We start from the raw sequence: 24,938 nt of genomic DNA on the forward strand, positions 1-24,938 counted from the left end.
TTTTAACATAATTTTCTTTGAATGAAAGAGATAACAGGGCATCCTTCTATATTGAATATCATCACCGAAATCCTCTTAAACATAACGAATGACTATATCCCTAATTCTGCGGAATGGGTCAAATGGAACGCGTAGTGATGCTGTTTTGTCCCATAATTACCTAACACTGGCACAACAATCATAATCGAATTCCAGCGCATTGTAGACAACAAGTTTATGGAAAAGGCTATTTCGTACTATTTACAGGCCCGTAAGAGATTGAATGATGTCCCTACACTTTTTATCGTATGCAACGAATCTGTCCAGAATTCTGTCCTAAAAAAGTTGAGAAAGTGTGATGATTTGCCGTGTTATCAAGCCATTTCGGATTTTTGGGCAGAAAAATGCTATATTATGGACAATAATTGCATGCAAGGTTGCATTTCTGAATATACCGAATTAGATCCATTTGCTGCTTTCGGTTTGTTTACGACAAATCAGACTACACCCATTGATATAGTGCCTATAAACACATATCTAACTATTCAGATGCTAGATATATCATATATCACTTGATGTTTATACAAAGATTCTGGCCCAGGACATCAACTGCGCAAACGAATTGAAGCAATTGAACGATCTTTATCAAGCCCAGTATAAAAATATATTAAGTCTTTGAAAGACGACAATATATCGAGAGACAGCATAGTTAACTATGTACACCCCAAAATTTTGCTGAGTATTCTGTATGTTGGACATGGATATGGTGAACATTATAAATGGATCAATCGTACCTGCCACGGATACGGTGCATTTGAAATCTGTATCCGCTACGGATACGGTAAAAAATTGACCGTCTCTAGAATTTTGCGGTGTATGCTTTCCAGTATTGAAGTTTATTATACAAATATCCTTGCATTGACCGTTTTAACCGGAATAAACAATCTGGAAATTATTTACTGCTGTCTAAAAAGTATTTCAACTTGTCCAAAATACTTGTTAAGTTTGTCCGAAAATGATCTTTCTTGATCTATAGTAACAATACCATAATGTAGTAAAGAGTATTTGCTACTGCTTCTTAAAATACAAAACAAAACAAAACAAAACAAAAAAACGCCTGAGGGGAGCTTAAACGACAACATAAACAAGAAAAATAAAGCGAGACAAAGCATTTGGTAATAATAATGATAATAGTGAAAAAAAAAGTGTATTAGAGTAACAAAAAATAATTAAGGCCGTTCTTTTTTATTATTATTCGACCAGAGCATTTCCAGAATGGGGCAATTCCTCAAACTTCTCAGCCTTGAGCTCCTCATTCTTCTTGGCCAGAGCCAACTCAGCCAATTGTGTACGAAGCTTGTCGAGTTCGATTTCAAGAACACGAATCTTGGTATCTTTACTAGACACTTGGCTCTTTAATTCTTCGTTTTCCTTTGTAGCTTCATTATAAGCTTCTTTGAACTGGGATTGCGCATTAAAAAGAATATTAGAACTTGCGTAAAATTTGTACTTAGAACAACTTACGTCAGTTTCACCCGACTTTTCTGTGGGAGACGAGGGAGTACTCTTTACTTCCTCAACAGGAGCAGAAGGGGTGAATTCAACCTTTGTCTTGGCAGTAAAACCAGCCTCGAGATCAATCAATTTGGGATTAGCGTTCTTACCGGAAAACCATTCATCGGCAGTGAGTGCAGGCTCATCGCTAAGACAAGGAGGGAAGATATCCGACTGGAAAGCATCCGACTAATTTATATATGTGAGTATGCTTATGTAAATTTTCATTGTCTGATCTTACCTTTCTGGGAACAGTGAATGAAATGGGCTCAATCAAAGTCGTACCAACCTTGTATGCTCTTGCAATCTCACATTCATTTACATGTAAAGCACGTTTGGGCAAGAAAGACATACCTCTTTGAGGTTCGATAGCCTTAAATTCGGACAAGGGATATAATTCATCATTTTCAAACTCATAGTAACGAATGTTACCATCACCTTTACCAGCCACATACAGCATTTTTGTATCCATGTCATAAAATGGCATCAAGACACCAGAAGAGGTATCCAAGAACTCAGACTTGAGAGGTTTAGCAAGGTTTTCGGTATCCCACAAATTTAATTGACGATCACTCATACGAGAGAAACCGGTAGTAGCTAAACGGTTGGTATCACCAAGCCAGACAACACGAGAACCCTTAATACCTTGATGACCAGGACCTTCTTGAATAATCTCGTTGGAACGAACATCAAAAATACGAAGTTTTTTGTCTCGACAGGTGGTAGCCAAAAGTGAACCATTGTAATTCCATGCCAACGATTGAATGATTTCATTATGACCTGTAATCTCTTGCTTTTCAACACCCTTTTCAATATCCCACAACTTGATTGTTAAATCGGTACTGGCAGATGCTAAGACATTCTCGGCAACAGGGTGGAAAAGAACATGTCCAACCTTACTATGGAATAAAAGAACTTGATCAACTTCACGGCCTTTCATACTTTTTTCCCTCTGTGATTTCTCTTACCGACCGTGTCCTGATAACTTTAAGATAGGAGTGACTTCTTCTTGTCCTTCGGCATATTCCTCTGGGATATTCCAGATCATGACTTTGCTATCCTCAGCACCAGAAGCAATCACATAGTCGTTGAAAGGGTTAAAATCTGTGTCGAGAACGGGTCCGGTATGGCCTCTATACAGAGGATAATTATCGGGCAACTTTCCTAATCATTTCTATTTTAGCACATAAACACACATGTACTTCATACTTGTCAAGAATCCTTACCGACTTGAGCGTGGGGGAGTACAGCAAAAGCTCCACCACCGGAAGCTTGCCAGTTAACTGACAAAAAGAGCTATTTATATATAAATTTGTGAGTATTCTATTTTTACCCCTCAATTTTTTTTTTGTGTTGCTGTTTATTATTAAACTTACGGGATTTGCCTTGACCATGTTTGTATCCCAAGCATTGGCGCTGACACGAAGATTGTCATAGCTGACATCTCTCTTTGCACATGTACCATAGACGTGGCGGTATTTAGAAGGGCGGACAAAGAAAGCCATAGTCTTTTTTGAGGGTAGAGTTTTATAAAAGAGACAAGATGAACAAAGAACAGGGTTAATACTACGTTGTTTTTTGGGTTACTAAATTGTCTTTAGAGCTTACGAGTAAAGTTAATTAGCAAGGAAGAAAAAAGAAGATGAAAAAGAAAAGAAAAAAAAATAAAAATAAAGGTTCAACAAACTTTCAAAAGTCCGTCTAAAACAGTCTGGAACTAAAAATGGTAGTGTGAAAGCAATAACAAAGAAAACCTGGTGAGAGCCATAATGCAAAGCTCGTTCCCTTTTCTAGTTGCCTGCATTTCTTATATAAATAACAGTTTGTTGGGTATCGAATTATATTGCAATAAAAATAGAGAACACTTTATTTTTAACTATACATCCGTCTTTTGTTTTTTGACACTTTGTTTATCTTCCACTTCAGGTCTATCTACAGCCATAGGTGAATCTGTATCTTCTTCTTCGGCATTCATTTCTTTCAATTCCTCCTCCTTAGCATCCTGTTCTACTGTGGATACTGCCGTAGCGGTTTTTTTGGCTTGTTTTTCTTCTTCCAAAACTTTTGTTAAAACCTCATTCACGCGGTTTTGTAAGTTAATGATAGATTCCGTTAAAGGTTTGCTGTTATCCAAAGGTACTTCAATCACCTCGTTGGCAGTGTTTGAACTATATCTTGCTTTCAATGTCGACATTTGAACTATGAATGTATAAGAAAATAATGTAAAGAATGGAAAAAAAAAAAAAAAAAAAAAAAAAAAAAAATATATATATATTGTCAGTCTGTTGTTGTGGCATTATTAAACCTCAGCGACAACCATAGTGATTCCCATCAAAGTCTACCTTTCCTTCATCCGTTCTTCCGTTTCGTATAAATTTTACCACGGTATAACTATTCTAACTGCATAAATACCCCTTCCTCCTTAGTGTCACTTTTACCCAGATAACTACTTTAAAGCTGCTTTTCTTCTTCGGTTCATCATGGAATAGACGGGTAAAATCTGATAATTGATGTTATGCACAGCCATGCGATAAAAAGCATTTTTTTTTTATAATATTGAATACAAAATAGAGTTTATTTGCCTTAGATAATAAAGACCCAATATAAGATATACATGTTTATATTTTTACTCTGTAAATAATGTGGCAAAAGTGAAGGGTTCAAAATTGACACCATCACCATTATAAAACTTACTGTCGAACTCGACCCAAATAAGACGCAATCTATTTCAAATAAAGAGAATCAATATATAATGATAATAAATATTCCGGGGCTAGCTACTTACGCGTGAAGGAATGCGGAAAGACCTTCCATACATAACAAGATACCAAGGGTCAAGACAAACCACATGGAGAAACCAATGACGAGACCAGCAACAGCAAGAGGTCCTGTCATATTAAACCAAATCTTGAGTGTCATATCCCATAATACACTTGACAATTGAGCGTGAGCAAGAGATAAAGCCCAAAGACGGAGATAAGATGCAGTGTTGGAAATACAATTAAGACAGAATTCAATCGTGTGAATCGTTTGATGGATCATGACTTCAGCAAAATCAAACTATACATATAAAAACACGTTAGGCTTTTACCCCTTCAATTGTTCATCCTTTTCTTACCTCTTCCTCCTCTTCTTCGTCTTCTTCAGTCACTTCTTCAACACGTTGTTCTTCATCGGTGTTGACATCATCAGCAGCAACGGTCTCATAATGATGCTTGCTAGCTTCTTTCTTGAGGTATAAAGGCTTACCAAACCACATCCAAGGGATACAGATGACAGCCAATAAGATCAACACAAGTTGAACAGGACCTTGACCTGCAAACAATTGTTCTTCAGGGTTCACTGAACCGGGTGACAAGAACATATAAATCAACATGTTCAAGAGATTAGGAGGAGCATTACGAATATGATGACCTTGGGAATCCAATTCCCACCAGTTCACACTCCACTTGTACATGATACAAAAGATGAGGTATCCAAAGATAGATTCCATGAACAAAATTTGAGGTAAGAATTCAAGCCAGACAAAGGCCTTACGCTTATAATAAACATGATTGAAAACATTTAAACAAATGGCAAAGGACATATGAATCACACCCATCACAATAGCTTGCTTCATCTTGTACGAGTTGGAAAACAACAAAAAGTTTTCGGCTCCGTGCCATGCAGGATCAAAACCAAAAGCATAGACGTTTCCATTGGGTATACTCTCGACGGACTCGAATGAAGTGTAATTGGAAGGTAAATCAAAACCAGACTTGAAGATGTTTAAGGAGAGTGCAAAAATATCGTTGTACACCATACCCGTAAAAATAGAAAAGAAGCCCATCATCAACATCATGTAACGACCACTGAATACCATTTTAAAGATCTATACCATCCCAACAGATCTATTAATCTCTCTCTCTACCTCTCACTATGTCTACATATATATGAGCTTACCTCGTCATTGTTACTGGCTAACTTCTTTTCGTTGAGACAAAGGTAAAGCGCAATCAAGAAGAGAATCATACCATGACCAATATCACCAAACATCATGGCGAAAAGGAAAGGGAAAGAAACAATCGTAAAAAGACCGGGATTGACTTCACGGTAACGAGCAATACCATAAGCATCAATGATACCTTGGAAACCCTCAGTGAATTTGTTGGTACGATGATACGTAGGGCGTACCTTTTTCGTTTGTAACTCGGTCAAAATAGATGGAAGACTGGTACCAGAGGCATCCTATGTATTTCAATGGGAAGGGTCAGTTAGAATGTATGTCATTCTAAATATAGACAAAATGCATGTACTTACAGTGGCATCCTTTAAAGCTTGTTGAACGAGAGCAGTGTCGTTCGAAGGACACCAACCTTCGGCAATAAGACATTTACGATTCGCATCATAATTGAACAAGTTCATGGTATGGTATATAGCCTTTTCTTTGCGAACAATGGTAGTCCAAGCAGTAACATTTTCAGCGACCTTGAGTAATTCGGAGCGACGTGCTTGATTTGTAGTAGACAAGACCTAATTTGGGATTGGTCAAAATGAGTTTTAAAAAAAAGATGGTGAGTTATTTTTATACTTACATTATTCAGGTCCTCAATACGACCGGTGATTTGCAAAAGAGAATCACGGCGCTTATCAGCCGAATCCTCTACAGGATACAAGGTACCACCTAAACTCTCTGAAATCTTCTTTACTTTGGCAATAATTTCATTACCGTGAGCAAAGATACAGAAGACATTTTTATCAAGAACGCCGTCGGTGTCGGGATCTACAATAGGCTCATCGATTTCTGCGGATTTCAGATACAAGTTACCACGAAGCGAACGCCAGAGAACACGCTCGAAGGTTTGCATACGAGCGCGAGGGATGACACCGGTAACGTAACCAAGATGCATATGGTCTAAATCATGTTGAACTTGTTCAACGTCATTGTCCAAAAGAGGTGCAGAATCATCTTGTTCGTCAAGAGATTGACGGAGTGTATCCTGTCTAGATTCCGTCTATTTGAAAGAGTAAGCAAAAAAAAGTTGATGTCTTATATGATTCTTACCTGTTGGAAAAAGGTGTTGGATTCTCTCAAGACATGACGCATCTCGGTTAACTGAAGATAACGACGTTGAAGGTCTTCATAAGAGGTATTCATTTGAGAAACACGACTTTCATATTCCTTGAGGTTTTCTTCAAGATCATCTACTTCTTGAGCGGAACGAGCACGAGAACGATAAGCAGCTGGTGTTAAAGGACGGATATGAATCTCACTCTTAGCAAGTTGAGCTTGGAAGAAGCCTAAACATCAAAGAAGGGTTAAAACAAGGGGAACACGCGAGAAATAAATAATAATATAAAAAAAGGGTTTATGTGTGTAATAAACAAATAAAAATATTATACGCACGACATTGACGTTCCATCTCATCGAGTCTTCTAATTTCAGAAACAAATGAACGCTGGAAGGCATTGGTATCGGGATTAAGCTATCAAATAAAAGGTTAGTTTTCAAAAGAAGGAGTTTATTTGAACTGTCTTGATGTTTTGCTTTCTTACATCTCTGAATTGAACTTTGCCAAGTTCACCCAACTCTGCAACACAAGGTTGGGCAACTTCAGCAGGGATGTACAACTGAATAAGTGACATCTCCTCCGAGCGGAAGAGTGTGCTTGGTGCCATTTTCTTTATTGCTGTTGTAAAAAATAAAAAAGCAAGAGAGAGAGAGGAATATAAAAAATAAAAATAAAATAAGGCTAACACTTTCATATGACGTCGACACTATTATTTTTTTTAAAATGTATCACAAACCACATTGACAAGTTTCCGACTTTTTTATTTTATTCCTATTTTCTCCTTGAACATGATTAAGAATCTTGGGAAATTTAAACAAGTAAATTCCCATAAAAAAAGTCGAGTACATTGTAAACTAATTTTATTTTTTAAAAATAATAGTGGACAGGTGAAAAATTCGGTGGAGCCAAAGTCACTTTACAAACCGAGGATTTTCAAAAACTAGAACAAGAAACCGAAAAAAGAAGAGAAGGTTATGAACGTGTGATAGAGGCTGTTGAAATTATTCATTCGTATCTCCTCAAAAGAAAAACTTCGCCAGAGGATAACAAGACCAAAGCCATGCCGTTTGAAGTCCTCGGTTCTTGCTTATATCATTATGGAACTATCTATCCCGAAGATTCTGCATTAGGTACACTCACCCATTTTGTTTTATCACCATGGAAACCACAAAAATATCGACTGACTTTTTACCATAGGTATCGCCTTGATCAATTTAGGCCAAACCGAAACTCGTATCGCTGCTCTTCAAGAAGCACTGGCACAAGATATACACACTGGCTATTTAACAACACTGGAAAACGGTTTATTAGAGTATAAAGAATACGATTCTCTTCGAAAGAAGCTTGCTTCTCGTAGACTGGATTATGATTCTAAACTGAATCGACTAAATAAGGCTAAAAAAGAAAAGCCGGAGCTTGAACAAGAAATGCAAGCTTCCAGGATTAAATATGAAGATACCGAACATGATTTAATTCAAAAGATGGCATATATTCAGGAGTTTGAGGTAACTATTGAAATTTCATTGTGTATGTATATGGGTTTATTCATTATGATTTCTTTCTTGTATCAGAATGAACACCGAGATGCCTTGTTTAATTTAGTGGAAGCACAATGTACATATCATAATCAGGCTAAAGAGTTATTCGAGACTATAAAAAGTAATTGGGGCCAAGGTGCTAATTCCGATTCATGTGATATGATGAGTAAAGTAATGATCCGAGAGGACTCCGTCGCCCCATCTATACAAACTCCTGCTGCGGCTGCTGTCACTATGAATGGTGAAGATCCGACCTCTAAAGGTCGTTTTAGACCCACCTCGTTACGCCAACAAAGTCCAGCTAGTAGTAGTGACGATTATAATACCAGTGTCTATAGTAGCGAATCCGTTATTCATCACACACTCCCTACACGTGTTCCACCCCCCACCAATTTACCTTCTAGACAAACTTCTACACATGACTTTGATAAGCATCGAAAGGCTCTCTTTGACTTTACTGGTCAAAATGACGATGAGATTTCTTTTAAAACCGGGGATATCATTGCGGTCATTGATGAAATTGATAAAGGATGGTGGTTAGGTGAGGCTCATTCCAAACGAGGTATATTCCCTGTAAATTACACTGAAGAGTATGATATCCATGCACAACCTTTACCCCCCTTACCGCACGCAAATACGCATAATACACCAGCCAAGGACACGAGCCCAACATCATCATCTGTCATCGATCAACCAACGACTCGTCAGGCTCCGATTGACTCGTCTCCTGTTATTCCAGTCACGAATACAAAAGGCAGCCTGTCAAGAAAGCGGTCCACAGCCATCAGGGCACCACCTCCTCCTCCTACAGCTCGTGTCAATTCCACCGAATCATCTCCGTTACCCGTACACGAGACTCTTTTCTCCCATCCATCGCATCCTGTAACCAATACACATCATCCTGTAACCAATACACATCACCCTGATCACACACATCACCCTGATCACACACATCATCCTGATCACACACCTCATCTTGAACACGATTACTATGTACACGAAGAACCTTCATCCTATTGTATTAAAAGCACGCCTTCATCACTACACAGTCAACAAGATTTACCTTCAAGTCGAGCGTCCTCCCCGCACTTATCTCGATTGACCCAGCAAGACGCTTTACATCATATAGACCTTGTGCCTGCAGATCCTTGTGGTGAATGTGAATGTCAAGAGTATATGGAAAATCTGTTTAAAAAGGGTTATTGTAACAGGTGCTTTCATAAACATTAAAAAATAAAATAGATCGTCCCTTCTCGCCGCATATTTTCATTAAATGAATTGCAAGCGTTGCTTCATTGCATGTAACTTTTTTATTTTTTCATTTTATAAATTGTTTCAAGAGGTGTCAACAAATGGATAGTTTTGTGAGTTGTGCTTGAGGGTACCATGATATAATGCATTGAAAAAAACCTGATCTGTATTCTGTACATAGTGCTGATGAAACCATGAATCAAGCTTATGTGGAATACACACCGAAGGTTGGGACCACTAGTGTACATCATGTTGTCTGATATCAATTTAGTAGGTTCCAGACCAAAATATCCATTAGAAAAAGTTTAGTTTTGCAAATAAAGGTTAATTTGCTAAGATGATGTATCACACACTCTATTTTTATAGATTGAGTTTAAGGATCGCCTGTAACTATGGAAACCAGGGGCAAGAGCGAACATGCCTTATGACCATGTATAGTAGCAATGGACCTTAAACAGCTACCGACAATGACCCAGGCCATTTATAACAAAGTGTGGAGTTTACAACATACACTGTCGCACAATTAGAGAACAATAGGATCATTCTTAATAGAGATGGAAGTATCTCAAGCCCGGAAGCCGGGACCCTATGGTATGGTTTAGATGGACTTTATGAAGGAGGAAGAGGAGTAGGGGATTTGAAAACCAGTTACCTATAATAAGAGAAAATGTAGGATGAATTCATATAGTTGCCACGCTGAAGCCAAAAGTATCCCAGACATGTGCGAAGGTTTTTCATTGGAAATGACTGAATCCTTTCCTTCCCCCCCCCCCCAATTGGGATATAAAATAAACAAAGCCGTGGTGTAACATGATAATCCCAAAAAAAATCTTTTTTATTGTCAAAACAAAAAGTAAAAATGTATTTTGGTATTCTAATTATAGTACATGGGAAAAGGGGGAGAAGGGCAATAAATTTACATATAAAGGAATGGAGAAATGGAGAGAGAAAGAAGAAAAAAAAGAAAGATTAAACTCTTTGACGAGCAAAGACGGTTTCTCTGGTGCCTAAATGAGATAAATCTTTATAAGGCTGTTTGGGTGGAGGAAAGGGACCTTGCACTAGAAGAGAGAATGCTCTTTTCAGCAATTTTTTACCAGTGGAAGTTGATTTGGATGGTTTCTTTCTTCTTGTGTTTTGTTGTTGTTGAGGTGCTGGAGGTAACTGTTCCTGTTGATGATGATTTGAGGATGGCTGTTGACATTTATCAAGTAATAAAGGTCGATAAGATTTAATCCATGGATGATAAATAATTAAATCTAACGAGGCTCGAGTTAAATCGGGTGCTAACATGCGTCGAAGAAGATCTTTGGCGTCTATTTTAGAAAATAATAATAAATAAATTAATCTATATTGTGTTATATTATAGTAACAAAAAAACAAGTTTACCTTCAGAAAGTTCGTTTGGAATACTAAAGTTACCATGCAACATTTTTTTGAATAATTGCTGATCATTGGCTGCCGAGAAAGGATATTTACCCACAAGCATTCGATAAAGAAAGACCCCAAGGACCCAGATATCAGCCAATTCACTGTGATATTCTGTTTGAACTGATAATTCAGGTGGAACATATTGCGAATTACTAGTATAAGAAACATGAGTCATGATATATTTTCAATAAACGATAAAAAAACTTACCCGCAAAACTTGTGATATTCTGATTTGCCTTGACGAACCATACACATCATATCAATATTCCCATGCACGTCAAACACGAGTTCCATATGACTGGGTTTTTCCTCTCTTTGTTGTTTTGTTTGAAACTTGTTTGCCGCCAATACCATTTTAGCAAACTTGCGTTTACAACGTTCTTCATCACCTACAAGATTATCCGACATGTATCGATCACTGGGTGTCTTTTGGATGGATTTGATATCTGGTAAACTTTCATCTTCGTCACTCGATCTACTTATGGACATGGGTTGCTTTTCAAGTTGACGTTGAGAAGGCTCTTCTTCCTCTTGTAAACTGCTAGGTGAGAGTCGACTTAACATCATGTTGGATTCAGTGCTTTCTGTGATCATTGTTTCGCTTTCTTCAAGAATTGGGCAGAGAGATTGATGATTACGATCGTCAGTATTCGTTCTATTAGGCTTATAAAAGAAAAAGAGAGAAAGAGAGAGAAGAAGAGTTAAAACAACTAGAATAAATAAATATGGAAAAGAAAAAAAAACCTTCTCTCTTTTTTTGTAACAAAATTAATTGAAAACAATAACAATCGATTATTAAATAAGCAAAAAAAACAAGTGATAAAAAAGCGTTATTTTTCTCCCACCCAGCTGACCTCTTTTTTATTATTATAAAATCGGAAGACAGCATACCGTTTTATTGTATGTACCACCTTGCATATTATGTACTTGAACAAAACGTGGCACACATGCAGACAATATGCAGTAGAGAAGAAGGTTTTTTTTTTTGGATAAAAATAAAAGAGAGGGAATTTACCTTGTCTAAGTTGTCTATGTTATTAAGTGTATTTTTGGTAGTTTTAGAAGTGATGTTTGATGCATTATGAGTAGAATTAGTAGTAGTGGATGTGTCATTATTATTATTATTATGAATGGATGTAGTGGATGAAGTTGGAGAGTTGTCTGGTAAGAAGAACGGTAGTGGCGGTCGATCAGGAGAAAGCGATCTCCAGTCAAGTGTTGTGTGTGATGATGTGGCACTACCAGTTGACTTGTTGGAAATGCTGGGTGTCTTTAGCTGACGCCACCATGTTTTTATCTGGATTTTGGTTTTAAGTAACTGGATTTTTGATAGCTTTGTTGTGGTTGAATTATCTGTTTTTACAAACAAGTGTGGCATTCTGGAAATATCTCGTTTCATTCAAATCCCATTAGATTAATATCAATGTATAAAGTATAAACCAACCTCTTTCTTTTTATGTAGATAAAAAGAAGAGGAGGGTTATCAAAGAAAAAAGAAGTATAATAAAAGTGAGAAAAAAAGGGAGGAAGTACAAGAACAAAATTTAAATCTTTTTTGTAGCAGTAGCAATTTTTTTTTTTTTTTTTTTTTTTTTTTTTGCACATACCCGAGTAAAATTTACTTTTCAGGCAAATAAACTCTTTCTTGTACTTGATTTCTTGTGCCTTTGTAATATATTACCAGTGTTACTGCTATTACTTTATTCTTTCCCCTTATCTTTACTAACTATAAAATTACTATGATCTACATGTCATCCGCGCTAAAATAGAATCATCATAAATAGCACTCATGTTCATAAGAAGGCAGTGACCATCATCATCGTATCATCGTCAACAAGACCCGCCGTCGCCGCCGTGAACCGTAAGCAATTTCCACCCCTTAAACTCTTTTTTTTATTTGCCACGCGAAATCATAATAAACAACAGAAGATCCCCTCGTTGTTCATCAATTTAGTTTATGCAATATGTCATTTCTCTCATTAAACACGTTTTATGGCCCGAAGAGACCCCCCAAAAAACCAAGTTTAACCGAGAATACATATTATCCAATCAAGTGTGAAACATTTACTCTCCCCCGAACAACAGAAAATTTCCGCCTCCCAGGGCAATGACCGGTTTTTGTCAAGCCAGTTTTTCTTTTCTCTCGCTCAGGCTTTGTTTTGTGTAACCTCTCAGATCTCTCGCTTCTGTTGCTAGGCGACGGACTTTAGATTACGTACGCAATCCAGCTTTTTTTTTTTTTTTTTTTTTACAGGAACACCTATCGTCGTCATGCTGGGGCTTTTTTGTACACCATCATAAATAATAATAATAATAAAAAATAATTATTTTTAATTAAAATGATGATACTATTATAAAATGAAGAGCTGTACATACTTGCATGAGACTTATAAAGACTAAAAGAAATCTAAGCGTCGCATTTTTAATTAAAAAAAAAGCGTTCTAATTTTGGGAGAGGGGAGGGAGACCCAATTTTAGTTTGTTCCATCACATCATCATTTAATAATTTGGTGGTATAAGAAGCCTAATTTTTTGTCTTGTTCGAGATTTTTCTTTTTTTCTTTTCTTTTGTATACACATATTTTTTTCTTCTTTCCTCTACACACTCAATAGAAAAGATGGCAAATAAAATCACTATGGATTCAGGTTATATGTGGTTAGGGTTGTATTTCATCCTCAACTTATCCTTGACTTTATACAACAAGATCGTGCTAAACAACTTCAAGTTTCCATATTCATTAACTGCCATTCATACGCTTTGTGGCAGTGTGGGTTGTTATATATTGTATGCTATGGGCGTCTTTACACCAGCAAAGCTAGGTGACCGTGAAAACTTGATTATGGTCATGTTTTCTGTTCTTTATACCATCAATATCGCCATAAGCAATGTATCCTTGTAAGTTCTAGATCTTATCTTTAGAAAAAGGAGGGGGTATATAGAGAGAGAAACAGAGAGAGAGAGAGGGGGGGGGGGACGTACAGGATGGATACTAAATATCTTGATTAAAATTTCATGTAGGCATCTTGTTTCCGTACCTGTAAGTTGATTAACAATTCATATACACAAATAGTTTGAAGTCTAAATTTATACTCATAAACAATAGTTTCATCAAATGGTTCGTGCCATGACACCTGTATTTACAGTCATGATTTCAATCATCTTTCTTCAAAAGCAATATCCTCGTAAAATCTACATTTCCCTGTTACCGGTAATAATGATAAAAAAAGGGAATATGTAGCACAAAACCCATTAACTCAATTTAATACTTTTAAGGTTGTTCTTGGCGTAGGGTTTGCAACTTCTGCAGAATACGAATTTACTTACATGGGATTCTTTCTTACGGTATTGGGCGCAGTCTTAGCTTCTATTAAGACCATCGTGACCAATCGAGTCCAAGTTGGTCGACTTAAGTTAAACCCTCTTGATCTGCTGTTCCGTATGTCACCTTTAGCCTTCGTTCAGTGCATCATCTATGCCCATGTTACAGGAGAGCTGGAAAAGGTACGAGAGTTTTCTTCAGAGAACATGACGTACAATTTAGCCTGGACCCTTTTATTCAATGGATTGATTGCTTTTGGTTTAAATATCGTCAGTTTCACTGCCAACAAAAAGACAAGTGCTCTTACCATGACAGTCGCTGGTAATGTAAAGCAGGTCTTATCCATCATTTTGTCTGTTATCATCTTTGATTATGCTATCAATTCAACAAACGCTTTTGGTATCATTCTGACATTGTTCGGTGGTGGTTGGTATGGATTTGTCGAACTATCCTTAAAGAAGAACGCTGCCCAATTGTTGCCCACAACCATTACTTCACCTACAAACTCCATGGACGATAAATATGAACATACTAGTTCTGCATTGACTGACAAACAATTACTCATGTCCGAAAAGAGGGAGGTAGTTGTTTAATCATTATTTTCTTTTTTAGTTTCCTTTGTATTATAATCATTTATTTCTCATTTTCATTTACAAACAATAAAAATATATATAAATTACAAAAAAAAAAAAAAACGTGCTCTGTATGAGATGGATTTAAGCGTTGTGTTACACTATCCATGAAGGGCTGTGTATGTGTGTGGGGCTTAGTGAAAAGAAAATTTCATTCAAAACTATAAATGCATATTAATCATCCATTAAAAATAGGATGATTTTAATTATTTTATTTCATTTTATTCTCAACCATATTCAGTAACAAGCTCGAATATCTTTCAAGCAACTGGATGGTTTCTGGCGATTCTTTTCGTTCCGGCTCCTCTTGTTGTTGTACACTTTTAGAAATCTTATCGGCAACCTGACTTAATTTGCTTTCAATCGCCCGAATTGATTTTTCATTGCTGTTTGATTTGGTACTACTCAGATACGCCTCCAACACACTATCCAATAATATCGTCACGCCTTCTAAATCAGACAAGGCGTTCTCTAGCTTTACATTGTCCTCTTCTTCTTCTAAAGTCACAGGCTCTTCCTCTTCTTCTTCTGCTGTTTCCGTTGTATCAGCCTTTGTCTCCGCCATATCAGCCTTCTTTTCCGATATATCAGCCTTCGTTTCCGCTATATCAGCCTTCGTTTCCGCTATATCAGCCTTCAGTCCATCTTTTTGTTCTTCTGCTTTTTTAGCACTGCTCACTTTTTCCTCCACAAACATCACAGCGGGTGTCTCCTCTACCTCTTTGGTACCACTATCCACTACACTAGTAGATATTTCTTCTTTTGCTAAAGAAACGTTCGCTGAAACGACTTGTTTTACGACAGGCGCGTCTTCTTGTTTCATTGGACTTTCAGCCATTACAGTTTCTTCCTGCTGCTCCACGCGGTGACCACGCTTGGAAGGGTTTCGAATCATAGCTTCTTCCTTGTACGGTAGCGCCACATCAATCGTCAATTTCAATGGCTGTGTAGTTTCAATCACATGGGTAGAGATAGGAGGCGTGATCGGGGGTATGGGTTTGGTTAACTCTTGGAAAGAACTCATGACATGATCCAAAGAAGGACGATGTGTACCACCACCAACGGCGGCAGCAGCAGTAGCGCCAGAGAGTGAAGATAAAAATCTGGCAGTAATGCTCTGTCTTTTCGCTGCTTTTTCCAATTTGTTTTGAATTTCAATGTAAGCGTGATTCATCATCTCAGGAGAATCATCGGGTAAAGAAGAGGGGGAGAGAATGGGTGATACAATGGGATCTTGAGGACTGTCAAGATGGATACTGCTGTGACGATGAGATATAGATGTGGAGGCGGTCGTCACGGTGGTTCGACTTAAGGAAGTCGAAACACGAGGTGGTTCTCTTGCCGTGATATCTCGATTAATTTCATCATCCACATTATCTTCACTGGATTCTTCATCATTACAGAGCGTGGTATTTGTTTCACTATCAGAAACAGGTGTACTCCCACCGTATTCTTCCTCGTATTCTTCTTCTTCTTCGCACGCAGTCGGAATATGATGATGATGCGTTGAAACTTCAAAGGTTTTACTTGTTTTATCTTGTTCGGGTGTAAAAATAATCTCCTCTTCTTCTTCTTCTTCTTCATCCTCTTCATCCTCTTCTTCCTCATCTACTTCGTCATCATCTTCCTTTTCCTCTTCATCTCTGCTATGATCATTATCTGAGTCATCTTCTACATATATAAAAGGGTTTTAAGAATAACAATTTTAATGCAAATGGCAAGTTTATTACCTTCAGCCAAAGTTTTAAAATTGGCCTTGATATTCGTCACAATGGTTTGCTGTAAATCAGATACAACAGGTTGAGAATCCGTTAATTTCCGTGTAAATGTAGGTTGACTACTTCTTCGACTGATCACGGAAGCTTCCCTTTGTTGTTTGGTATTGTTGGATAAATATGCCATGGTTTTGGTAGGCGATTTTCTGCTCGTATTTGCATTATATTCAGGTTCCTTCTTACCCATCAAAGCGTCTCGAGAAATCGCGCGTCTTAGGATCGGATTTCGACCACCACCTGAGACTAAAGGTGGAGGCGCTGATGATTGTTGACGATATTGCACTAAACCAGCAGCAGTGGGTGGCGTGACCTGACTCATTGTTCTCTCTCGCCCATATGATGTTGGCAATCCGTTATACAAGCGATCTAATTTACCTGTGCGCTGTTCCGGAGGTGATTTTCTACCATTATTATTATCTTGTTGCAAGGGAGGTGCAGACATGATTCGATTTTCCTTTCGAAGAAAGACATTACGATGATTAGGATTACTATTGAGGAGTCGATTTGGCGTGGTAGGGGATGCAGGTGGAGTTTCTCCTGTACTTACTCCAGCTGGTGCTGCTGAATGATGATGATGATGGGGTATCGCGTTATCATGGTTGCGACGACCGGAAGAAGCCGCAATTTTTTTATATACATCGTCGTATTTTTGTTCTGCGGGTGACATGGTTGAGAAGGTACGACGTTCACCTTGTCGGATCATTTGGGAGATACTGGCAGTGGGTCGTATATTGGTAGCGGTACTTACACGACGGATACGTTTATTGTGATTGTTTTGTAAACCCAATAACATGGCTGCTCGCTTGTCTTCCGTTCCATCATCATCTGCCCTTTGCTGTTGTTTCAATTTGAGATCGCGTTCGTTGGCTCGTGCACACATTTTAGCAATAATCTCTCGGTTGACCTTCCAGATAAAGATAGTGCCATCCGAACAAGTACTGACGACACGTAAGCCATCCTCTTCGGTATTCGTACGAATAAACTTGACGGATGTGATGAGTTCTGAATGAGCACACATCTTTTCAATACATGTACTATTGGTTAAATCAAACAAACGAATACATCGATCTGAACCACTGGTGACAGCAAAGGTGCCCGAAAATGGATCCAAATCAATATTGATTAGACTTCCACCTGAATTTTCAGAAAATTTTCCAATCTCGTCCGCTGTCTCGGGTTTACAGATACGAAATGGTTTACCAGATTCAACACTGAGAACATAGAGTTTGCGCTCACCTGTGACTGATGCTACAAATCGACCATTGACATCCAGTGCCATGTCAAACACAGTACTTCGTCCTGAATAATTGTGATATGTGGAATAGGGACGAGGTGTAGGATCTAGAAAAGGTGTGACGGGACTGGTACGTTGACGGAAAATGATGCCTTTATCCGCGCCACAACTGATCAACCGACTGGCATCTTCGGAGAATTTGACGGATGTGATGGAGGATGAATGGTCGTCTAAACTTTGAACTAGCTGAAATTTCGATTTTATATCAAAAATATGAAGCAATCTGTCCCGACTTGCCGTAGCAATTAAACTAGGTGCATCTACACAGTTATAAAAACCATGTTAGTTATCACACCAAAACATAGAAACAATATTTTTTACCTCTTTCTGTAGGCGTAGTTAAAGCAATAGATAAAATCTCAGAATCATGCGCCTCTTGGTAGGTGAGGAGATCCCAAGAATTCATATCATGCACACGTAAATTGCCACTACGATCACCACTTGCCATTAACTGTCCATCTGCACTCATTTTTAGGGATCTAATACCATAATCAGGGCATTGATCTTCTGCGAGTTCTACAAGAGATTAAAACCTGAAAAATTGAGTTCCAGGAACCGTGTTATACCCCGCCTTCATCCTTTTTACCTACCGTAACTACTTTTAAATTTCGAGAATTTGACTGCATCGGGATCCACATAAATCATCTTTATTAATTCCCGAGAATAAATATTTCGTCGATGGGATCCGACCACTGTACTACTACTGGGTGATAGAATTCCATTTTGTCCGTTGACGGGGGGAGGTGGCGAGAGTGGTGAAGAAGAGGTGGATGATGTTGTATGAATGGGTGTATCTAAATTCCAAATACGAACCGTACCATCCGCCGAAAAGGTAGCAAATGAATTCAGTGGAATTGCATTATCGTCTCTTTCGATATTCGGACAGGGTTCCACACCCCATACACAATCGCTATGAAAAATAAAACTTCTGTACTTGCCAATCTTGTTCAAATCACGAATGTCCCATACATATAAACTCCTATCGCCATACACACATACCACGCGTTGCGAACTTTCGTTATAGACCATGGCTACAGCGTCGGGATAAAATGCATCGGTGGGACGAATCATATCGGGTGAAGTGACGAGACTGATATCGGTCCCTAATGGATGAGGCTTTGGAAGGATGCCCACATACTTTAATGTCACAGGTTCAAACAAACTATATAATCGAAATTGAAATTAAGGAGAATTCTATATGATTAGAATAGACACATAATCTAGCATACCGAATGACGCCTTCTGAGCAGGTACATATCACATAATTTGATGAGACGGCAATTGAATAGGAGTTTTTTCCCTGAAGATCGACCCATTTATCGAGTACCCTTCCTTCTTTAAATATACACAAAATACTAAGGTCCGTGATGAAATAAGTGTAACCGGTGTTGCTACTCCGATCGCAGGCTACATCAACAAAGTTGGCGTCACGTAATACACCCAAGATACCTGATCTACCATCCAATACCTGCGTTTCTCTTGACGAAAGATTTCCCTATTGTTATTTTATTATTAGAAAGTTTTTTTTTTTTTTTAAAAAAAAAAATGTCAACTTACTCTTTTAGGAATTCTTCCGCGAGCATCCAAATACCAGAATTTGACATGTCGTAGACCGGCAGTAACAAAATAAGAGCCGTCTTTGGAAAAGGACACTGCATTGACTCGACTTGTCACTTTGTTTCCGGCCAATTTTATTCCCTTTTTCCAATCCCAGACATAAAGATAACCATCATGCTAATTTGTGTACGAAAATTTAGCATGTGTTTATGGTTCGGGAGCTTTTTTTTTTTTTTTTACCTGAAATCCAATCGATACCAAATATCGCATGTTTGGAGAAAATGATAATGACAGGACACCAAATTTGTGTGATTTGAATTCTCGGAGTAGCTTTTTTTCTTTTACATCCCAAATTAGGATTCGAGGCTGATGGCCCATCTAGAAAAGAAAATTGTCAGCTTTTTTTGTTTTGTTTATGTATACAAAAAAAGTTGTCATTTTAAGTTTACTTCTCCAGCAGCCAGATAGTTCCCATCGGGGGAGAATGCTAAGCAGCTGATAGGTTTTGCACGAGTGCTGGCAGGTGTCGCTGATTTTTTCTCGTCTTGGCTAGTGGGATTTTGTGTGGAAGTCAGGACTTCATTGTTCATGGATGTCGTATTATTGTTACCCCCACCACCGAGAGGTAAAATAAGCGGTAAAGCAGAGGACGACAATTGATTCGAAGCATTCGTATTGTTTATATTTACATTTGTCAATTGTTGTTGTGTCTGAGGAGGGTATAATAATGCCACTTGTTTATTGCGTTTATGATTATAAATAACTACAACAGCGCCTGCCGCATAAGCTATCAAGTCGTTGGCTGTCGCTAATATATTGGACGACGTCGATGTAAGTCCTAGAATCCTCTCTAGCTTTAACTATTTCATAAAAAAAAATTTTTTTTTTTTTGTTATTAACTACCACACACACACACATACACACACACAAAAAAAAATTCTGTGTTACTTTTGGAATAGGTCGTATGGTTTCTTTTCCTTTACGTCGAAACCCAGTATTATTCTGAAATGTCGCAAAATTAGCAAGTTGATGAGGTGTGACATTACTCGATTGAGAAGGTGGAGGAACACTCCCAGAGTTCACCGGAAATTGTTCGTCCATAATTATTTATTAAGAATATGTATGTAAAAATATTAAAAAAAAAAAAAAAAGAAGGAAAAGAAAAAGAGAAAAAGAAAAAATTAAACACATAAACAAGCACACACATTTGGCACACTTAATATTACAGCCTTGTGCCGCATACGGCAGTCACTTTGTAACCCCTTAAAGAATTGTGCTACGGCTTTGTCTCTATCACTTGTTTATCTTGCATTGTACTAAAAAACGGATCGGCACCTTTAAATGTGCCTGTCTCTCATTATCAACTAGCAATGTCCAGTCTCTTGGTCCATCTCTTGTACCTAGTGGTTGCAAAGCTTGCTGTTCTAGGGTAGCGCTCATCTAGACGACAATAGACTCCCCCACCATCCCCATCCTCTTTTATATTCCCTGGTAAAAAGATTGTTATCGAGCTACTCGGTTTGTTCACGGTCAAGAAGTAGTTTTACCTGATACAATTAAGGTATATTGTCTAACTTGACTGTGCGATTCATAACCTAATATTTTCTTTATTTTCTCTTACTGTAAAGTTACACTTTCTACTCACAGTGGTATGATTGAATAATCCAGGGTTCTTTGCGCGTGTGTGTTAATGCCATATGTAGCGCGGAAAATTTTAATATATTCATCAAGACCGTTTTGATTTCTTTGTAGGCTTTGATTAAAACAGTGACAGGTGATAATGAAAGTTTATTCGTGCTTTTTTATTTTAACATGGTAAGGGGGTAGAATATGAATAAGATCAAAAGAAATGCTTCTCCTAGTTAGAGTGAAAAAAAAAAAAAAAAAAAAAAACTTTAGTTGAACCAAACTTTAAAAAGAACAAGACTCTTTCTGTTACTGCTTTTTTTTTTTTTTTATTTTTTTATTTTTCGTAGCATTGAAATTAAACTATTCCGAAGTACAGCTCAACTATGCTTTTTTCGGGTATGAAGGATGAATTAGGTTTTATTTGAATGTATAACATAAATTCATTCATGATACATGTTCATAGCAAACAGGAGTAATGATAAAAAGTTGAATTTCGGTTAAATACAAGGAGAAATACATCTCACATTCTTTATTGCAACAAATCAAATTGACTCGAGTTAAATAGTCTTTTAGGTATTTTCTTTGAAAGACGACAATGTCCTTTTTCCCTCCCCCTTTGACTACCAGGAACGAGAGTCCCCTATAAAAATATGATAAAATCTATAAATAGTCAAGTTTTTGATAGATACACACATTCATTGTAATCCGTCTGTTTAGTTATTTATATCCGTAATTAGTAATTTCAAATCAGCAGCTCTCATGCATTATAAATACAAACAATGCTTCTCTTTCTGTAATAGCAACATTTTCAACACTTGTTGGCAACATTTATTTGTGGCCCTGAACACTTTTATTACAACATTCTTTGTGTTCACTTGCAATTTTTATTATTATAGACTTGTCTATTTTTGTATTGTAGCACATTTTTTGTTTTTTATGGTGAAACACTCAGCTGCTAGTAGGCTAACTCAGTTTATTCCTTGACCAAAATAATAATGCCATCGTATTTTTTGTATGTCGCACAAATCAACTGACATAGTGCCATTGCTAACTGTCATCAGCAGCTTTTTTTTGGGGCGTGAGTTTCTCAAGTTGTTCTTAATCTAACCTAGTTAAGCGATCCCCCGCCCCTTTTTCCCCAGATACACTCATGATTAAGATTTAATTGATACTTTAACATTCTATTACAATCCCATTAACCCAGTAATAATAATTTGAAGATCTCTATTATAGCTGACAATCGGAAACATTTCAAGGTTTTAATTTGCATTGAAAGGTACATGCTTGTGTGTTTCGTAAGACACACTTTATAGATAGATAGCATGTAGAATAAGCTTTTTCATTCCTTTAATTTTTATTATCTCGTTAAACTAATTAATGCACTTGACATAGCTCATGAAATCGCGATCAGTCACCAATCTATCCATACTTCTTCTGTCAAGTTGAATGATAACTTCAATTGTATCAGGAAGATAGGGCATAACCGTGATCAAAGCAAGTGGCGAAGTCTCAACAAAGCTTCTTAAACGGACGTAAGGTCCATACCCGAGATCAAAGTTGTTGACAAAACGAGACCAATCTGAAAATCCAACAGCTCCTCTTGCCAACGAAGAAATAGGACTCGTAATCTCTTCTACGTTAGGCGAAGTGTTAAAGTAATGTTCGAGTGACTCCATAAAGGGTACAGTAACCGAACGCGTCTTTGCACGGAGCTCAGTGGCAACTTGGAAAATTCCCTTGTCTAAGACTTCCTGTGCCGTATTATGAAGCGGGACAGGCCTACATATCGTAATTGAGTATCGTTTAATATATACACACAGATATGAAAAACTTACATGATAAAATTACCGAGGTACTTGACCATATCATAATCTGGATGCTGATGATGATTACTCACAATACACAGCATATCAGCACAACTATCTTCCGGAGCTCGGCGTGCTTTCACAATGGCACGATGCACAAATGACGACAGGATATCAAATTGAGAAAGCTTTGCTTTTGGTTGACCAGCATCTTCAAGCACTGAAGCCTTTAATTTCTTCATGACGGATCTTTCAAACGAAAAGATGAGTTTTTTGGAGGGGCCCATTTGAATGGTAGGTGGAGGAGCTTCACCGGGAGCGTATCTGGGATATAATTCGGCATGATTTAAACCAGGTAACGGTTGAACAGGCTTTCGATCTTTATCGGTATACATATGTAATTCATCTTCCTCGATGGTCTCGCCACGACTAAGACGTGCAAAGAGAGCAAGAAATTGTGTCAAGCACCAACCATCCATGACTTTATGATGGAATGAAAAGTTCAATACACAACTGCCACATCGTGTATAGACAATTTTTGCACCGAATAAAGGAGAATCGCGCGATACATACGATTGTACAGCAATCATTTCTTCAAATGGCACAACAGAGTAAGAGAAATTACTGCGCTTGTATTCTTGGAAGTCATCCACTGAATCGGCTACTTCAAATAAAGCACCCTTTTCGAAGTTAGTGATGTCATATCGACCATTGTTGCCCTTGACCAAGCGACCGGTAAGTGGGTAATAATGATTTAAAGCGCCCTCTAAAGACGCCTTTAGTCTAGGCCAATGCATAAACCCAGGATCCTTGTGGACATTTTCGAAGAAAAGTGCAATTTTGGTGTACACATGAGAAGTAACCAAACTGAATCCTTCAGGTGCTGGAATAGATTTAGCCTGAATTCCTGCAGGCGATGTTAAGAATGAGCGATGCTTAGGAGGAATAGCAACCATGGTTAGATTATATCGAGTAAAGATAAAAAAAGTATTACAATCGAGAGGGTTTGGGTTTTATATGTTAAAGGCGCCGGCCAAACAAGCGGGTAAAAAAAAAAAAAAAAAAAAAAAAGGTTTAAGTAACTTTAATGCCTTTTAGAGTTTGACAAAATCACATCATCCACTGACAATGTGGTAGAAATCTGGTTGTAACTGTTCCACCAAAGTTTGTACAACGGTTTGTAAGTTTCTTCTAAATCGGATAGTGTTCGATTTACATCGGTATCCCAAGGCTTATTGAGAATGTAGTGAATGTTCTTGACTTTTTCGAGATTCCACATTGGTTCATGGGCCCACTGGAGAGTCTTGAGTGCATTATAAATAAACGATATCGGCTTCCATTGCTTATTAAAAATTTCATTTAAGAAATCTTGGTCGGGAAAAGGATAAATATTAAGGTCCGAGATGCTGTCCAGATAATCGATCATTGCGCTGAATTTACTTTCATCGGGAGTTAGTACGATAAGGCCGCTATTGAAATAACTTGAATTTTTGTTCAGAGGAACAGGAGAAACGCAGGTTTCGCCAGTGTAGGCGCAGTTTTGAGGTATCCAATGCACGGGATAGTGGTCAATCTTCTGAGGGTTGCAGATACATGCATGGGAAGCAGCCACCCAATTCTTGTCGGGTAGTTCTAATCTCATGAGTTCGTCCATATTCTGAAGTGGCAGCATGTCGGCATCAAGCAAGACTAGCCGATCATAGCCTGATTGATTCCAAACCGATAGCTTTGTCCATGTATCAACAAACCTTTCGAATTTATAATTCACTTTTCCTTTTGGAGTAATAGGCTTAATTTCTTTTACAATGCAACCAAGTTTTTTTAGAGTTTCAATCACGCTAGGGACCACTGCCGAAGTATAAAGCACAAGGAGAGGGTATTCACTATGGTGTAAATCATGCAACGCGTGCTTTAGTGCCAGAACTCCTTTGACATAGTTATTTGTACTGGTCAATACAACAGCCCAGGCTCCATGTATAGTAGAAGATGTTACCATTTTTTATGTGTGTTTTGAAAAAGTAAAAAGAAAAAAGAAAGATAAAACAAAAAATGGCGAAATTCATAACGTATTTATTCGCAAGTGAAACACGTAAGACGTACGAAACTTTTTGTCGGAAACCCA

The 24,938-nt window shown here is 37.7% G+C and overlaps 10 protein-coding genes across 10 annotated transcripts; 3 read left to right on the forward strand and 7 right to left on the reverse strand.

The window, feature by feature from the left end:
* Window positions 1-21: 21 nt before the first annotated feature.
* On the forward strand, window positions 22-555 carry EV154DRAFT_484382 (uncharacterized protein; the record flags this gene model as incomplete). Its single annotated transcript, XM_051598648.1, has 2 exons — window positions 22-117; window positions 196-555. The coding sequence occupies 2 exons, from the start codon at window positions 22-24 to the stop codon at window positions 553-555; spliced, it is 456 nt and encodes a 151-aa protein (XP_051454604.1).
* Window positions 556-1,150: 595 nt separating this feature from the next.
* EV154DRAFT_518571 (uncharacterized protein) lies at window positions 1,151-3,154 on the reverse strand. The gene is made up of 6 exons (XM_051602637.1): window positions 2,910-3,154; window positions 2,760-2,829; window positions 2,502-2,697; window positions 1,775-2,432; window positions 1,504-1,722; window positions 1,151-1,440 (listed from the first exon to the last, which is right to left on the reverse strand). The coding sequence occupies exons 1-6, from the start codon at window positions 3,036-3,038 to the stop codon at window positions 1,231-1,233; spliced, it is 1,482 nt and encodes a 493-aa protein (XP_051454605.1). The 5' UTR covers window positions 3,039-3,154; the 3' UTR covers window positions 1,151-1,230.
* Window positions 3,155-3,376: 222 nt separating this feature from the next.
* Window positions 3,377-3,747, reverse strand: EV154DRAFT_518572 (uncharacterized protein). Its single transcript, XM_051602638.1, has one exon. It carries the CDS (start codon window positions 3,725-3,727, stop codon window positions 3,410-3,412), a length of 318 nt encoding a protein of 105 aa, XP_051454606.1. The 5' UTR covers window positions 3,728-3,747; the 3' UTR covers window positions 3,377-3,409.
* Window positions 3,748-4,073: 326 nt separating this feature from the next.
* On the reverse strand, window positions 4,074-7,224 carry EV154DRAFT_448370 (V-type ATPase, V0 complex, 116kDa subunit family). Its single transcript, XM_051597156.1, has 9 exons — window positions 7,069-7,224; window positions 6,920-6,998; window positions 6,578-6,813; window positions 6,108-6,527; window positions 5,833-6,045; window positions 5,476-5,760; window positions 4,652-5,404; window positions 4,319-4,593; window positions 4,074-4,256 (listed from the first exon to the last, which is right to left on the reverse strand). Exons 1-9 carry the CDS (start codon window positions 7,189-7,191, stop codon window positions 4,160-4,162), a joined length of 2,481 nt encoding a protein of 826 aa, XP_051454607.1. The 5' UTR covers window positions 7,192-7,224; the 3' UTR covers window positions 4,074-4,159.
* Window positions 7,225-7,283: 59 nt separating this feature from the next.
* Window positions 7,284-8,710, forward strand: EV154DRAFT_448374 (uncharacterized protein; the record flags this gene model as incomplete). The annotated part of the gene is made up of 5 exons (XM_051597157.1): window positions 7,284-7,402; window positions 7,465-7,714; window positions 7,782-8,089; window positions 8,156-8,258; window positions 8,307-8,710. Coding segments are annotated over exons 1-5 (1,095 nt in total), but the record flags the coding sequence as incomplete, so codon positions are not given.
* A 1,469-nt stretch (window positions 8,711-10,179) lies between these two features.
* On the reverse strand, window positions 10,180-12,316 carry EV154DRAFT_518582 (uncharacterized protein). Its single transcript, XM_051602639.1, has 4 exons — window positions 11,820-12,316; window positions 11,013-11,467; window positions 10,763-10,956; window positions 10,180-10,689 (listed from the first exon to the last, which is right to left on the reverse strand). The coding sequence occupies exons 1-4, from the start codon at window positions 12,201-12,203 to the stop codon at window positions 10,343-10,345; spliced, it is 1,380 nt and encodes a 459-aa protein (XP_051454609.1). The 5' UTR covers window positions 12,204-12,316; the 3' UTR covers window positions 10,180-10,342.
* A 971-nt stretch (window positions 12,317-13,287) lies between these two features.
* On the forward strand, window positions 13,288-14,816 carry EV154DRAFT_518586 (triose-phosphate transporter family-domain-containing protein). Its single transcript, XM_051602640.1, has 4 exons — window positions 13,288-13,700; window positions 13,824-13,842; window positions 13,909-14,013; window positions 14,079-14,816. Exons 1-4 carry the CDS (start codon window positions 13,423-13,425, stop codon window positions 14,715-14,717), a joined length of 1,041 nt encoding a protein of 346 aa, XP_051454610.1. The 5' UTR covers window positions 13,288-13,422; the 3' UTR covers window positions 14,718-14,816.
* Window positions 14,817-14,967: 151 nt separating this feature from the next.
* On the reverse strand, window positions 14,968-20,557 carry EV154DRAFT_469419 (uncharacterized protein; the record flags this gene model as incomplete). Its single annotated transcript, XM_051597824.1, has 11 exons — window positions 20,331-20,557; window positions 19,832-20,242; window positions 19,623-19,760; window positions 19,383-19,559; window positions 19,055-19,320; window positions 18,416-18,987; window positions 18,147-18,341; window positions 16,487-18,085; window positions 16,054-16,427; window positions 15,718-15,933; window positions 14,968-15,273 (listed from the first exon to the last, which is right to left on the reverse strand). The coding sequence occupies exons 1-11, from the start codon at window positions 20,481-20,483 to the stop codon at window positions 14,968-14,970; spliced, it is 4,407 nt and encodes a 1,468-aa protein (XP_051454611.1). The 5' UTR covers window positions 20,484-20,557.
* A 1,453-nt stretch (window positions 20,558-22,010) lies between these two features.
* Window positions 22,011-23,912, reverse strand: EV154DRAFT_554087 (transferase). The gene is made up of 3 exons (XM_051605166.1): window positions 22,847-23,912; window positions 22,076-22,790; window positions 22,011-22,023 (listed from the first exon to the last, which is right to left on the reverse strand). Exons 1-2 carry the CDS (start codon window positions 23,770-23,772, stop codon window positions 22,382-22,384), a joined length of 1,335 nt encoding a protein of 444 aa, XP_051454612.1. The 5' UTR covers window positions 23,773-23,912; the 3' UTR covers window positions 22,011-22,023; window positions 22,076-22,381.
* Window positions 23,886-24,832, reverse strand: EV154DRAFT_518600 (nucleotide-diphospho-sugar transferase). Its single transcript, XM_051602641.1, has one exon. It carries the CDS (start codon window positions 24,810-24,812, stop codon window positions 23,901-23,903), a length of 912 nt encoding a protein of 303 aa, XP_051454613.1. The 5' UTR covers window positions 24,813-24,832; the 3' UTR covers window positions 23,886-23,900.
* Window positions 24,833-24,938: the final 106 nt, after the last annotated feature.

The sequence above is a fragment of the Mucor mucedo genome (genome assembly GCF_025094135.1).
Source record: "Mucor mucedo strain NRRL 3635 chromosome Unknown EV154scaffold_90, whole genome shotgun sequence".
Classification (NCBI taxonomy): Eukaryota; Fungi; Mucoromycota; class Mucoromycetes; order Mucorales; family Mucoraceae; genus Mucor; species Mucor mucedo.

Bases quoted from the DNA above. Each gene is read 5' to 3' on its own strand.
- EV154DRAFT_518571 (XM_051602637.1), bottom strand. From the start codon at position 3,038: ATGGCTTTCTTTGTCCGCCCTTCTAAATACCGCCACGTCTATGGTACA. The intron at 2,698-2,759 runs GTAAGGATTCTT...AGAAATGATTAG, and splicing joins ACTCCCCCACGCTCAAGTCG to GAAAGTTGCCCGATAATTAT. The intron at 1,441-1,503 runs GTAAGTTGTTCT...GCGCAATCCCAG, and splicing joins AAAAGTCGGGTGAAACTGAC to TTCAAAGAAGCTTATAATGA.
- EV154DRAFT_518572 (XM_051602638.1), bottom strand. From the start codon at position 3,727: ATGTCGACATTGAAAGCAAGATATAGTTCAAACACTGCCAACGAGGTG.
- EV154DRAFT_448370 (XM_051597156.1), bottom strand. From the start codon at position 7,191: ATGGCACCAAGCACACTCTTCCGCTCGGAGGAGATGTCACTTATTCAG. The intron at 6,046-6,107 runs GTAAGTATAAAA...ATCCCAAATTAG, and splicing joins GTATTGAGGACCTGAATAAT to GTCTTGTCTACTACAAATCA. The intron at 5,761-5,832 runs GTAAGTACATGC...TGAAATACATAG, and splicing joins AAGCTTTAAAGGATGCCACT to GATGCCTCTGGTACCAGTCT.
- EV154DRAFT_518582 (XM_051602639.1), bottom strand. From the start codon at position 12,203: ATGAAACGAGATATTTCCAGAATGCCACACTTGTTTGTAAAAACAGAT. The intron at 11,468-11,819 runs GTAAATTCCCTC...TTCTTTTATAAG, and splicing joins ACATAGACAACTTAGACAAG to CCTAATAGAACGAATACTGA. The intron at 10,690-10,762 runs GTAAACTTGTTT...TTTCTAAAATAG, and splicing joins TCCAAACGAACTTTCTGAAG to ACGCCAAAGATCTTCTTCGA.
- EV154DRAFT_518586 (XM_051602640.1), top strand. From the start codon at position 13,423: ATGGCAAATAAAATCACTATGGATTCAGGTTATATGTGGTTAGGGTTG. The intron at 14,014-14,078 runs GTAATAATGATA...AATACTTTTAAG, and splicing joins TCTACATTTCCCTGTTACCG to GTTGTTCTTGGCGTAGGGTT.
- EV154DRAFT_554087 (XM_051605166.1), bottom strand. From the start codon at position 23,772: ATGGTTGCTATTCCTCCTAAGCATCGCTCATTCTTAACATCGCCTGCA. The intron at 22,791-22,846 runs GTAAGTTTTTCA...TACGATATGTAG, and splicing joins TACCTCGGTAATTTTATCAT to GCCTGTCCCGCTTCATAATA.
- EV154DRAFT_518600 (XM_051602641.1), bottom strand. From the start codon at position 24,812: ATGGTAACATCTTCTACTATACATGGAGCCTGGGCTGTTGTATTGACC.